Raw genomic sequence first — 15,384 nt, forward strand, 5'->3', positions numbered from 1 at the left:
GACGCCTCTTTCTTAGTTTAGCAGCGCACACATCTACGTTTCCACTGAAAGCATCAACATGTTGATTCAATTCTTGGTAATCCATTACGGGCCAAATTTTGTCTTTAGTAGGTTGTTCAACAGCCATGAACAGAATTAATCCTTTGGGTGGTCCCAGACGTTCCTGTGGGTATGGTATTAATCATCCGTTATCAATCTACATCTGAAGTTCTTTATATGCAGAGCTATACTTCGTGGAAACTGCATACTCTGGAATTGTTGCACAGCCGATCTGATGCCTGGCTCATAGTCCATTTCCACTTTGCAGTCCACGCCTTTTCGTTGTCATCAAACGTAGCACAGAAGTCTTTTTCTTCAATAGACATGGCTGCACAGACTTGTTTCCCTTCTTCAAGCATTACACCTCCAGTCACTGTGATTATGACGCCTCCTAGTGCTTGTATTGCATCGATTTCAATCAACATATCATAGCCAAGGGGTTTTTCTTGCATCACCAGAAAGTCAACTTTGGCTGTGTCACCCTTCTCAGTACAGATCGTGACTGTCCCTTCACCACAACATGCTTGGGACAAGCTATTGATCGTCATAATACCAACTGGTTGCTCCCGCCACATCTGACAGTGATGTGCACTAACTATAGACCGGGAACACCCATGTCTATGAGTGCTGAACACTGCACATTTTCAATTTTAACGCCAATGACTGGTAATCCTATGTTTTTTGGTTGGCAAGGGGCAAGAGTGGCGATAGTACTTTGCCCCCAACGTTGTTTCCCCGAACAGTTGCGAGATATGTGCCCAAACTTATTGCAGTGATAGCATTGTACTGTTCTCTGTGCTCGTGGATATACACACCTCCTATCTCTCTGGCACTCCTTAGCAAAATGATTGGCCTCCTCACATTTATAGCACACTGGGTCTACACGCTTATTCTACCTGGGAGAGAATCTACATTGCCTCCATGCGGTTTGACAGCTGCATGTTGAACACTAGTTGCTTCTGCACTTGGCTCCTGTTCCTTACAGATGTTTCGAGCTCAGGCTAATAACTCGTCTGTTGTCAATTCATCAATTCGTGACGATGCCCGCAACAGTTTGCTGACCTCCTCAAGTAAGCCTACTAAAAAGGCACATCTTAATATCTTATCGTTGACCCTAGCAAATGGTACCGACAACTTTTGTAGGTCAGCTAGGTACACGTCAACCGTTTCCTTGGGGTGAAGTCACCGGCTCGTGAACTGTTGCCATGCAACAAATGGATCTGTACCAAACGCTGTATAGAGGCTGTGTTTGATTGTATCCCAGTCTGGTTCATCCCCGAGTTGCTGGTAGGCTGCATAGGCCCCTCCAGTTAACCTCAGAGGAATGACTGTGGCTGGTTCTTTAATTCTGCATAGTGTACAGATCTTCTCAACCCATTCAACGACAGACAGTCCAGTGGTTGATCCGTCAAACTCAGGTATCAAGCGAAAGTCAAATTTGTCCATTTTCTGCCTTTCGAGTCACCGCACACCGAGAGCCGAAATAGCTTATAATTCAATAACTTGAGTGCTATTTCTCCTGTCCGTAACCACAATAATTTCCTGGGTAAGTTTGACACTGTTGTCCAAACTTCCAACTTCCAAACTTCTGTATACATAACGTACCTTCTCTCAACTCCAAACGAACTTCTTTGAAATCCAACTTCAAAATGAACGTCCCTCTAAAAAATTAACACTCTTTTATCTCCAACCAGGAGCATCTCATTTGCATATCAGGTGGTCACATTGCAGGCATATAAAGAGATCAGGCAGCCATTTTTGTTTCTTTCTTCTTCATTCATTTCGTTCTACGACTGACCCATTGAATTATGCACACATGCTAGTTAGGTAAGTCACGCGTTTCCCTACAGTTACCATGACATAGGCTGACATATATTCGGTGGGTTTTTAACAGTATTTTGTGCATTTTTTTAGTTTTAACTCGTTTTCTCAAGCTTACCGTGTTTACCAGAGAGTGCCCCGCCATTTGTAATTTTCGAATACATCGGTAAACATTGTATTTTTCGAGCTGATAATACCAATTCCAACCGCAAATACTCGCTCAGTAATCTGATTTACTAGATTTTTATTTGAATACTGTAGTCAATACCACTCTATGACTTTAAATAGCACATATTAATAGTGAAAAAGATTCAAAATGAACTCACATGTCTAAAAAAAGGTAGAAAAACTAACATTGAAAGATTCAAAATGATTTCACAATAAACAAGTTGATAATAAATGCTTATGTGACTGTCGGTGGATGTAACGATGATGTTCATGATGATGATGATGATAGAAAGAAAGAGCATTGTTGGGAAAGGTTCTTATGGTATTAATTTAATACATGCACACACTTATTTGTGGATAAAGAAAAAATCTGTTTTCTTTCATGATAATTTCTATTAACATAAATGGCCTTAAAAAAAAAACATTAGCTGAAAATGTGATGTTCCAATACAAAGATATCTAAACCAAAAAAAAAAAAAATGTCAGAAATGGCGTCTTTTGGTGATTTGACATGTTCATCTGAACAGGCCACTCCTGTGAAGAAAAGCAGGTAACCAAATTGTGGGTGGTCCAAATTTATTATTAGGTCACCTGAAATATTGGTCAGATATTATGAGATTCTTTGGATAAGGAAAAACAAGATGGTGGATAGAAAGTCAAGTGTTTATTATTGTCCAGAGAATTTGATCACGGCAAAAAGATAACCAAATTACTCATGCTTTTACTCATATGAAACAGTACTTGGAAAAAACCCCTTTGTTATGCTAATGAAGCAAAAAAAGAAGGGACCTTCCCCTATGAGTGATGGTGAAAGGTACAGACTCAATGGAGGATGAAAGCAAAGGACCCTCTGCTGAGAGTAGCAGTCAGAGATACTGATTAAGATACTGATTTTATTTTTTGAGCTTGAGGATTTCAAAAGCTGCCGAAGATTGGTTTTCTGAGAATTGTGAAATCGAATTTTGGGAATTGAAGGCAGAGTTAAGCGCACCAGATTCTTAATATAATGAAAGGCAAGGATAGCCTTCAGGATACACTCTGTCAACCACGTGGGGCCTATACACCAATCAGAGAAACTCCTGACTTAAGACACACTCTGCCAACTGCCTGGGACTTTCACACTAGTCTGAGAGAAACCCTTGATTTAAGTCTCCCCTATGCTAAATCCCTGAATCTACACTTTGAAGAGACAAGCCCGACTTTACTAATAGAAGTCACTATTCCCCTGAGCATTTGTATTTAAAATCACAACTTATGAACGATCAGAGTCTTAGAACTTTCGATGAATAATTATGTTTTTGTTTATGAGAGAAATTGAAGGTGCAGTTGATTTCAGATCTACCCTGATGCCAGACGGTGAAGACACAGACCAGGCCATTGTGAAAGAGAACTCAGCATGAAGCCAAAGCACGTACAGCCGGCCGAAATAAACAATGATACTACACAGGCTTAGGGCCGTGCATGTTTTGTGTGTTCTGAGCATCTGAGCGGTATTTTCCAGTGACCAGTAAAAGTCTGGTCACCCTTGAGGAGTCCACCACTAAATAGAGTTTAAAGTGTAGCCACTGGGACTTAGGGTTAGTGCACAATTTTTTACCTGTATGCATGATGATGTCCCACCCAGAGTGGTGTTACATTAACAAAAGAAAGTTATAAAGGACTCATTGTTACTTACAGAACGTGATTAATTGTTTTTCATACACATTTTTTCTTGGAAATTATTAACAAGAAATGTACAAAAAAGCATTTTTTTTTTCAATATTTACAGAAAGTAAGAATGTGTTTGTACTTGGAAAAATTTATTGTCACTACAAAATGGGAGAAGGTTTTCTTTTCTTATTGCTATGTTAGCAAAATGGAAGAAGTTTTTTTTTCTAATTGCTATGTTAGCAAAATGGAAGAAGTTTTTTTTTCTAATTGCTATGTTAGCAAAATGGAAGAAGTTTTTTTTTATTGCTATGTTAGCAAAATGGAAGAAGGTTTTTTTTTTTATTCCTATGTTAGCAAAATGGAAGAAGTTTTTTTTTTATTATTGCTATGTTAGCAAAATGGAAGAAGGTTGTTTTTATTGGTATGTTAGCAAAATGGAAGAAGGCTTTTTTTCTTATTGTTATGTTAGCAAAATGGAAGAAGGTTTTTTCTTATTGCTATATTAGCAAAATGGAAGAAGTTTTTTTCTTATTGCTATGTTAGCAAAATGGAAGAAGGTTTTTTTTTCTTATTGCTATGTTAGCAAAATTAAAGAAGTTTTTTTTTTCTAATTGCTATGTTAGCAAAATGGAAGAAGTTTTTTTTTTATTGCTATGTTAGCAAAATGGAAGAAGGTTTTTTTTTCTTATTGCTATGTTAGCAAAATTAAAGAAGTTTTTTTTTATTGCTATGTTAGCAAAATGGAAGAAGTTTTTTTTTTCTAATTGCTATGTTAGCAAAATGGAAGAAGTTTTTTTTTATTGCTATGTTAGCAAAATGGAAGAAGGGTTTTTTTTCTTATTGCTATGTTAGCAAAATTAAAGAAGTTTTTTTTATTGCTATGTTAGCAAAATGGAAGAAGGTTGTTTTTATTGGTATGTTAGCAAAATGGAAGAAGGCTTTTTTTCTTATTGTTATGTTAGCAAAATGGAAGAAGGTTTTTTTTATTGCTATATTAGCAAAATCGAAGAAGTTTTTTTCTTATTGCTATGTTAGCAAAATGGAAGAAGGTTGTTTTTATTGGTATGTTAGTAAAATGGAAGAAGTTTTTTTTTTATTGCTATGTTAGCTAAATGGAAGAAGGTTTTTTTTTCTTATTGCTATGTTAGCAAAATGGAAGAAGTTTTTTTTTTCTTATTGCTATGTTAGCAAAATGGAAGAAGGTTTTTTCTTATTGCTATATTAGCAAAATGGAAGAAGTTTTTTTTTCTTATTGCTATGTTAGCAAAATGGAAGAAGGGTTTTTTTATTGCTATATTAGCAAAATGGAAGAAGTTTTTTTTCTTCTTATTGCTATGTTAGCAAAATGGAAGAAGGCTTTTTTTCTTATTGCTATGTTAACAAAATGGAAGAAGGTTTTTTTTTATTATTGCTATGTTAGCAAAATGGAAGAAGGTTTTTTTCTTATTGCTATATTAGCAAAATGGAACAAATGTCGGAATTAACCAAAGTGTCACACGCCATTTAACAACAATAATTCACACAGCAACAAGGGAGGTTTGAAAAGTTATTTAAAACAGCAAACAAAAAACAAAAATCACTTTGGGAAGACGTATTACCTAAAATCACAAAATCTGGTTCAAGGATTTTTTTCAGCTGAAGGAATTTCAAATTCACTCTCGGAATTTAAATATTTTATTGCATTTACATTAAAATGCATTACGTGATTTTGATTCTAAAAAATGTCTGAAATTTAAGAGGTTGTAAGAATAAACTGAAATTCAGGGGATTTTGCTTAATTGATAACTAATGAATATATCAAATTTAATGCAAATCTGATGCATTTGAATTTTCAAATAGAAGCTTATACTCCCTAAAAACCCTTTAAAATACTCCAAATAAGCTGAAATTTAGAGAATATTTATCAATTGATGTCTAATAAAAAAGTTGGGGTATCTGAATTTTCATGAAGAACTTCCACTCTCTTTTCCTTCTTTTCGTAAAACTAAATTAAACTACATATAATCTGCATTGCCCATCCTTACCTCTAGCAGCGGTGTTCCAAAATCAGTTAATTAAATCCTGTATATACAAATATATACACTTTATATAAATAAAGATAAATATCTAGGACTGATATATTCTGACTCTGCAAAGCTTCCATTTTTAATGCCAAATTTGTCTTCCTTTTCTGTTTAGTCAAGTCGAATACAGCATTGATCACAGCTGGACTGATTGGCACGGCGTCAGGTAACTTTTTGATGTGCATCATTTTCGGTTGCATTTACTTTTGTTACCTACGAAAGAAGTATCATTCAACTCCCACCGGTAAGTGTGCCACTTTTGCTTCATGTATTATAATCAGAAGGCATGGATAACAAATTAGAAGAGTTTGTAAAATTAAACAACTTACTCCCTCTGTTACTTGAAGTTTTCTGTGTTGATCAACACAATCCCAATTGACAGAAAGAGGATTTTCATTTTCTGCTTTTGATTTTATATTTAGCCAATGGCTATATTTTTCTGTTGACTTTGATTGTTTGCTCATAACCATTTCTTTCTCCTGCTCTTCACTCCCTCTCTATTCATATTCTACAATTATTTCTATTTGGTTTATACTGTTTCACTTTCCTTCTATCGCTATTAAAACTATTATTACATTGTCCTTCATCTTCCTCCTCTAACACTTGATTCATCTCATTTAAATAATTCGTATTTTCTTCATTCCTTGGACTTCACACATCAAGTAACATGGATACATCCTGAAAAATGGCCCCCTTTTTTTTTCTTTTTTTTTTTTTACATAGGCATCACCACATGATCAAGGCCAAGAGGCCACTCAAGGATAAGGGTTAAAGAGTGTACAGTAGAAATTGGACAATATAGTAATCATTAGTAATGAAAATTTGGTAAATTTAATAACTTATATGGAACGGCTCATCAAGAACTTATTTACGTTAGACTTGAACACAACCATATTGTAGTCAGCCGGAAAGCAGGAAAACGGAAGACAATTCCACAGGCGTGCAGTTCTAAGAAAGAAGCTTTGTTCATGGAATCTACGTTTAGGTTTAGGCACAGATAAAGAGTGGGGGGAATTATTGATAGTGTTTACAGCTAGACGAGTGTTTCTTGTGAAAGTTTGGCGAGGGGGGACCATAGATTGAAGCTCAGTCGAACACTTTCCATGAAAATAACGATACATCAGAGACAAACTCGCAACATCTCTTCTGTGAGATAGAGGTTGCAAGGAGGAGAAAAGGACATCTCCTACGAGGCTACGAAGTCTATTTTGAACTCTATCAAGGCAGGACAAGTCCTTTCTAGCAGCTCCTGCCCAGATGTGGCAACAGTATTCCATCCTTGGACGTACCTGGCTCTTATATAGATAGAGAATAGCATCAGCAGTGAGATATTTACCGGATCGATAGAAAGAGCCCACCATTTTTCCAGCGGCCTTGGCAACAGATTTGATGTACGTGTTCCATTTAAGATCAGGAGTAAAGTTCAAGCCCAGAAGCTTGTCAAAACTTTAGGCCTCCTGAAGACGCGAGCCATTCATTTCAATTGATGCCAGATGTGGATTAGAATGTTGATGATGTAAAGAGAGAAGCTTGGTTTTAGATGCATTAAAAGTAACCAGCCACTCCTTTCCCCATTGCACTACGTGCTCAAGATCAGAGGAGAGAGAATTGGAGAGAACTTGGTCGTTTACTGTCTTAGATGTGCTACCATAAATGGTAGTGTCGTCAGCATAAATGTCTACAAATGATGTAAGGATGTGATTTGGAAGATCATTAATGTAGATCAGGAAAAGAGTTGGGCCCAGGATGGACCCCTGAGAGACACCGGCATTAATACTGTGAGCTTCTGATTTTTGCCCCTCAACTACTACTCTTATGAACCTATCAGAAAGAAATGATTTAATAATTGAGAAGACTTTTCCAGCTATACCATAGCTAGCGATCTTATGAAGTAAACCTTTATGCCATACCCTATCAAAGGCTTTAGATATGTCAAGAGCAATGTCCCTAGAAAGATTGCCACCGTCGAGAGATTTGCTAATCCTATGCAATATAACTGTAAGCACATCTGCTGTAGATTTCTACTGTACACTCTTTAACCCTTATCCTTGAGTGGCCTCTGGGCCTTGATAATGTGGTGACGCCTTTGTAAAAAAAAAAAAAAAAAAAAAAATGTTACAAATTCTTCATCTGCATTAGCTCTTAAATTATATCTCAAGGCTCTTCGAATTCTTTCGCTTGATTTGGCGTACATAAAGTTTGGAAAGAATAATACAATCAAAACAAATTAAGCACAAAGCCATTTAAAAATGTGGGGAGGGGATGTAACATGGTGCATATGAGTACGTGGGAAAATATCAGCAGCAGCGGAGGATAGCTGACTTGTGAAGAGATTAGCAACAACAGTTGCCAAATACAAATTAGGAAGTGTGCACGAGAAGAGAAAGGAAAAAAGGAGAGAAAAATGCTCGGGACAGAAAGAAAGTTAACGTTGAGGAAAACAGACATGTAAAGTCAAGGATCATGGAAATCAATGCAATCACCCATTTTTCAATCAAATCAATTGATTGCCTGCTCTAGCCAGGAACGCACCACGGTGCACAGAGATGAAGCTTCACATGCCTGTCCACAGCGACTTATTCCACAACACATTGTAATCTGCATTTCACTGAAGAAAGCCTACTGCTGATTTTATAAAATTATTTTTTTATATATAATGGCTTGAAGTAAAGTTTAAAATGCGAAAGTCAAGTATCATGGTGCAACTGTATTTTGAACGTCATCTCAGATCACCTTCTGTTGATTTTATATGCAGGCTTCTTCTTAAATGCACTGGTGATGTTAACGTTGCTTATTATCAGACTGTTCCTTCTTTAACCAGAATTTTTCCATTATCAATTTTCGATACTTATAGGAGGCATTCCAATAAAAAATATATCTAAGAATACACTTAAAAACATAAAAGTACATTTATGTGAATTTTTTTTAAATCGGTTCATCCGTTTCAGAGTGAAAAAGGAGAATGAATTCGCCCACAAACACACAAAGTACCTTTTTTTATACAAGGAATATTGTACATTATATAATTTTTTTTAAACTTTGAAAATAAATTTCTAAATTTCTTTTAATTTTTTACTTCAGCTCCAACTCCAAATTTAAAATTGTAAGTATTCACTTTTCAAAGGAAAGCATTTTGCTAAAATGGAAATTTGGTGTTTGTCTGTAACTGAAGCTATGTCCCAATTCTCAACGATTTATGTAATATTTGTAAATATTTATTTTTACTTTCAATGATTCACGGTTAATGTGTTATAATATCTATTTATATATTATTCCATGATAGGTCTTGAATAATTTGATTCCAGTTCAAAAAGCCATTCATTTATTCTTATTTCTTATTAATATTACATGCTTCAAGTACTTATAAAACAAACACAGAGATACAGTTCTGCATTGATACAATTCAATGCACACAAAGTTAGAATTTTTTTACCTTATTTAATAGGGAGAGGCTAGTGGTTTGTGCACCTGCTCATATATGGCAACAGTACTCCATGCTCAGGTGAATGATGGATTCAATGGTTTGAATAAATCGTTAAACCAACACAATTACTCAGAGGTATATGTTAATGCATTTGTTGGACTGGGCCAAATAATTTGCAAAATGATAAATGCTTATAAAGTCAAACTGAAAAAAAAACAATCAAGCAGCTTTGAATATTGGAACTCAACTCAGCAATGACAAAATGCTCAACCACCATATATATATATATATATATATATATATATATATATATATATATATATATATATATATATATAAAATATATTTTATAAAGCCCCCCTCTTGGGTTGAGCACTATCGTAAATAATCTCACTTGCCACTTAATTTAGCTGAAAAAATGCGAAGCTCACGGTTTGTTTACAAACAAACGTTTGAACCCTCTACGAGCGGCGGACGGATGTTTATTTAAATAGACATTCGGACAGATTAATTTGCGGCCACCGCTTCCGTAGTCAGGGGGTAGAACTGCCGACTGTCATCACGACGGTTCTAGGTTCGATCCTCGGCTTGGGATAGGTGTTAGTCTAGCGGCACTGATGAGTTGTGAAACAACGAAACAGATGTCGATGACTAAAATATATTTTATATATATATATATATATATATAATACATATATATATATATATATAATATATATATATAATACATATATATATAATACATTTATATATAATATATATATATATAATACATATATATATATAATATATATATTATATATAATATATAATATATATATATATATATATATATAATAAATGAAAAAAAATCTATATATCAAATTTCATGATGTTGACCATCTTATAATTTATTCCTTTAATTCAGTTAACACAATTTACCTAAAAAAAACTTGTTTTCTTACAGTATCTGTTTTGTAGCACAAGATCAATCACTAAATTATTATATCAATCAGTGTATCTATTTTTTCCTGAACTCATCGGAAGAAATATCAACAATTAATTCACCAAAAGGAAATAAAATGCGTTTGGACATGATTAAAAAATCTGAAAATTGGAAGAGGAGTTGCAAATACCTTTCTTTTTTTTTCATGACGCCATTTTGAATTTTAGAAAAAAGAATATATATATTTCCCCAAGACCTCTGACCTTGATGGAGGGGGAACTAAACCTTGCTGTTTCAAGTGATCTGAAATCACAAGAGGAGACTTGATTCAAATATTTCTCATGTTATATCTCCCTTCTTTTGGAAACAGGGTACAATTTTGAATATCTCCAGTATCAAATAATTCTTATACACTGTGAAATTTACTTTATATATGAAAACCAAAGAGGGAAGATATAACATATGAGAAATATTTGGAATCAAGTCTTCCGTTGCTGTTATTTCAGATCATTTGAAACCATAGCAGCAAGGTTTAGTCTCCCCTCCATCAAAGCCAGAGGTTTTGGATAAATATCAGATATTTTATAATTCATATGCAAAATTAGGAAAGCAAATGACTATGATTGAAATATTGGTAAAGGTGCAGGATCTTTCCCCCCACAAAAAAAATCCACTATTTTAGGATTTCGAGGTTGCTGAAAATGAAAATAACAGTTAAAATCCAGGAAACGAGCAGTTTCCAAGATATGAAGAAATTATACTTTTAAAAAGTGGGGATCACTTTTCCATATTAATTTAACGTAAAATGAACACCCACTTTATAGCTACCTATTTTGAGGGAGGGGCTATTATTTTTTAAGGGTGGTGTTTATTTGGTAATTATGGCCTGGTAGACCAACACAAAACCTACCTTAAAAACTTGTTTTCGTAAGGTTTTCGGGTGTGCTGAAAACGAATATCGCATTTAAATTTTCCGCAAATAAGTATTTATCCGGGTGTTAAGCAATGTAATTATTTATAAGTGGTGACTATTGTTATACGTGCAAGCGCGTGCATATTTTTGCTTAATACCTAGAAAAGTACTTATTTGTGAAAAATTTTAATGCCATATTCACACCTGATTATTAAGGTAGGTTTACAGAAAATAATAGTCAATTTTTTTTTTTTATTTAAATTATTCTTTTTTATTCTTTCCACTCTAGGAAACACCAGGACACAAACCCTACTAGTTTTAAATAATTCAAGCAATTTAAATCATGAAACAAAAGAAAACAGACAAAGCTAAAGCAATTGTATTTGAATCAAGCAGAAATCTCACTGTTAAATTTTTCTTGAGAGTATAAATTGCCATGGTTAATTGTGACCTGTTTGTGATATTAAAAGATGTATATAAGGAGATATATGATAAAAGTTGAAATCAGTTTATACAACTCTATAATTGCATGTTTCGAGAGATGACGTGGGTGTAATCGATTGATAGTAATTATAAATAAATTAATAATCACACTCAGAAAATTATAAAAATTATGTCATGCATTTTGTTCTTTGCATTTCAATCTTTTTTTAGTTATTTTTTAATACTGTTTCATAAAAAAATTTCTTCTAAATAGCCATTACTTAATTTGTAAAAATACACAATTATTGATTGATTATGACATCTGACTTTAATAATTGAAAATCCTTTGTTTAATTCTCTTGCTTTAATTTTTCTATGATTTGTTCGGGGGGGGGTCATGTTTATTTTTTAATCTGAAGTGTAATTTAAGATTATTTCTTTTTTGACTCAATCTATTAATGGGCATCATTTAACTGTTACAAAATCTTGATAGTTAAATATTTCATGTAAAAATTTTGTTTAGTAAGAAAATGATTGTAATTTTTTTTTTCTCATTTTAAGGAAAAATTACGAGGAAATAAACGATTGCAATTTAGATGGTAATTTTTTTACATTTATTTTTCTACTCATTCGACTTATTCATTGTTTTCTTTCTTTTTAATTTTTCTTCTTTCTTTTCTAAAATTCTTTATTCCATTGTCTTTTCGTTTTTCACAATGTTAACTCAAGACTATACAAATACAATGAACCAAAACTTTAGTTATTTCTGATCAAGACAAATTCGGTCATTAATTAATACTTCTTTGTTTAATGACATCGTTAGTGTTATGTGTCTCCTACTAAATAGATGCAGTGTACTTCGACCACATTGCAAGATAAGCAGGATTCCTTGACTTGGCGATTGGTTCAAAATGCGTTGCCCCTCAATGCCATACTGAAAAGTGACAGACTAGTGAGGTTTTTAAGGTGTCCCCCTGCAGGACCCCAACCGAGGAACCACTGGAACACGTGTTCTTTGATTGCAGCAGACTCAGACGGTACTGGGCGTATGTCAACGAGGTGATGGCTTGCATCGATCCCAAGCAAACTTGCTCATTGGACGTGTCGTACGTCATCCACAGTGCAGAGCCGCCATGGGACAGGGAAATATGAATGGTGTTTCTTGCGATCCTGGCCGTGGCCAGAATAGTTATATGGAGTTCGAGAATGCAAGAAAAGCGCGGGGTTGAATCTTTTGCTGATCAGGAAAAAATGGTAGAAGCAAAATTCTATGGAAAAATTTAGCTTGGGAGGAAGGTGATGTAATGGAATAACCTAACATCCCTTCATGGATGAAATGAACTATAGATATATTGCCCTCTCACGTGACTGAGAGAGAAGGAAAAAAGACAGGAAGAGAATAAGAAAAGAGGTCGAGTAACTCTTATTTCACATGTATTCCCTTGTAAATAAAACCCCTTTGTCTTTCACTCATAACGCCATGTTTTATTCTTATTTAAAGTAAGGATATGTGTGTGCATAGAGATGCCAAGTTAGAGTTTGTGTTCCCTGCCTAAGCATGATGCACACGGTTTCAAATCCTGCTGGACTCCAGACCCTTACAACAAGTGTTTAGACTAGGTTCTTAGCAAGCCGAGTGAATGACCCCTCCATCCCCAACAGGAAACCTCCAAGATGCCCTCACCCCAATCCTTTCTTTTTCGTCCCCAGGTACCTCAATAAGTAATCTTGGACAAACTTCACATACTCTCCCCCAAATCCCAGTTTCTTTGACTCCGCCTAGAATTTCAGCCCTGTATAGTATGCAACCTGCTTGTTTTCAGCCCACACCATGCCAGAAAACAGTGGGTTGGGTTGGGAGTGTCTTACTGACATTTTTATTTTATTTTTGGATTTTTCTCTCAGATCAAGCCAATGAAATACAACAAAAAGGCTTTTTATATATAGTTCTTTGTCTACAAATTTATTTCACTGTTTCTAACATATTTATACATATATAAAACATGTACACACACACACACACACACACACACACATATGATTTTTAAAGTAAGAAAAGAGGTCGAGTAACTCTTATTTCACATGTATTCCCTTGTAAATAAACCCCTTTGTCTTTCACCCATAACCCCGTGTTTCTTGCTGTATTCTAATTAAAGTAAGGTTATAACAAATGGCGACAGGATTCGAATTCACAAAAAGGCCAAAAATATATTGGAAGCCAAAAATATATTGGAAAATGAAGAGAAAAATACTGCACGGAAAAATTCAACTACTAAAAAAAAAAAGCTAAGACACACACAAAAAGTAAGTTATATATTTTTTAATTCAGTCTGTTACGGTTCTACTGAAAAATAAAGAAGAGAAATTGACATTTTACAAAGCATCGAAAAGAACAATTTTTGAAAGTTGTCCATTTCAAATTTCTTTTGTTTCATAAGAAGGAAAAAATACGGTGGAAAAGAACGCTTACATGCTGTTGGTTCAGTGTCAATTTCGTGTGTGTTGCAAAAACCTTGTCTACAAAAGAATTTTTTTTGTGGTTTAAAAAAAAAAACTATTCAGTGAATTTGTGCACGTACTGTTAACCTTTTGTTTTATTACTGTGTTTAAAAAAAAAATTCTTCAACATGGAACAATTAGCCGAGTTTACAAAAATGATACAATTAGCACTGGCAGCTCAACAAAGCCAGATGGAATTTTTACAAAAAGACCAGTTAAAACAAAATGAAGTATTAAAAACAATATTAATGAAACAAGAAGAAAGAATGGATTGTCGGTTCACTCCGGAAGGAATTGCAATTTCGCTGACAGAATTTTTATATGAACCAACTAATGGCTTAACGTTTCCAGCATATTATCATAGATACGAATATATGTTTTCCAAACGATGTTAGGCCTAGTCGGATGAAGAAAAAATTATTTTACTGTTGCAAAAACTTGGTTCCCATGACAATACCAAGTATACCAATTTTATACTCCCAAGGAAACCTGAAGATATTTCTTTTAAAAAGACTATAGAAATTTTATCGAACATTTTCAGGGAACGGAATAGCTTATTTTATACTTGTTATAGGTGTTTAAATATTTTGAAAGAAGATGATGAAGACTTTATCGCCAATGCTGGGAGAGTAAATGCCCAATGCGAGTTATTTAAGTTGAAAGACCTAAAAGAGGACATGTTTAAATGCTTGATATTTGTGCAAGGGTTAACATCCTCGACGGATAAAGAGATTCGTTCTTGAATATTATCCATTTTGAACCAAGACATAGAAATAAACTTACAGAAAGTTACTGAGGAATGCCAGAAACTGTTAAATTTAAAACAAGATAATACTAGTATCGAAGAGAAAAATGTTGACAAAATACAAAGGGTAAAGCAAGGTGACCACCATGTAAAAAAAATACTGTCCCGATGGGCTTTCCCGAGGCCACAGTCCTAGTTGAAGAAGGGTCAGCCAATTGGTCTACTTGCGTTGCATGTCTGATATCCTGCATAACCTCTTGTTCAGCTCCCCCTCACCTAACTGAAACTCTTTAAAACCATGATGACACTAAAATCTAAAAATAAGCTTAAACCAGGCCTAGGGACAAACAAATTCAACTTGCCTCCTCCCTTGAGGCTTGCATTCACTAACATCCGTGGGCTAAGAACTAATTTAGCTGATGTTGAAGCATTTCTCCTAACAAATACCCCGGATATCTTAGCACTAAGCAAGACTAACCTACACTCCTCCATCCCCTCTAACTACTTTAACATGCCTGGCTATCTCCCACTCTGCTGTAAGGACTCTGACAGACATATGCACGGACTTGGAGTCTACATTCGTAATACCCTCCCCCTGACTAGAGAAACAAACCTAGAAACGGACAACCAAGCCTTTATGTGCTTTAGACTAACCATACAACGCAACATTAGCTACTTTTATTTTCTCTACCGCTCTTCCTCGACCCAGGACTG

The 15,384-nt window shown here is 34.7% G+C and overlaps 1 protein-coding gene across 1 annotated transcript in view; it reads left to right on the forward strand.

The window, feature by feature from the left end:
• The window catches only part of LOC145248744 (uncharacterized), a 164,968-nt gene that overhangs the window by 54,360 nt on the left and 95,224 nt on the right, over positions 1-15,384 (forward strand). Inside the window, exons 3-5 of the mRNA XM_080110390.1 lie at positions 5,857-5,985; positions 8,823-8,844; positions 11,988-12,025. Of these exons, the coding sequence (XP_079966516.1) occupies positions 5,857-5,985; positions 8,823-8,844; positions 11,988-12,025 (189 nt within the window). The remainder of the gene's footprint in view (positions 1-5,856; positions 5,986-8,822; positions 8,845-11,987; positions 12,026-15,384) is intronic.

The sequence above is a fragment of the Euprymna scolopes genome, chromosome 27 (assembly GCF_053919585.1).
Source record: "Euprymna scolopes isolate OS-2025 chromosome 27, ASM5391958v1, whole genome shotgun sequence".
Taxonomy (NCBI): Eukaryota; Metazoa; Mollusca; class Cephalopoda; order Sepiida; family Sepiolidae; genus Euprymna; species Euprymna scolopes.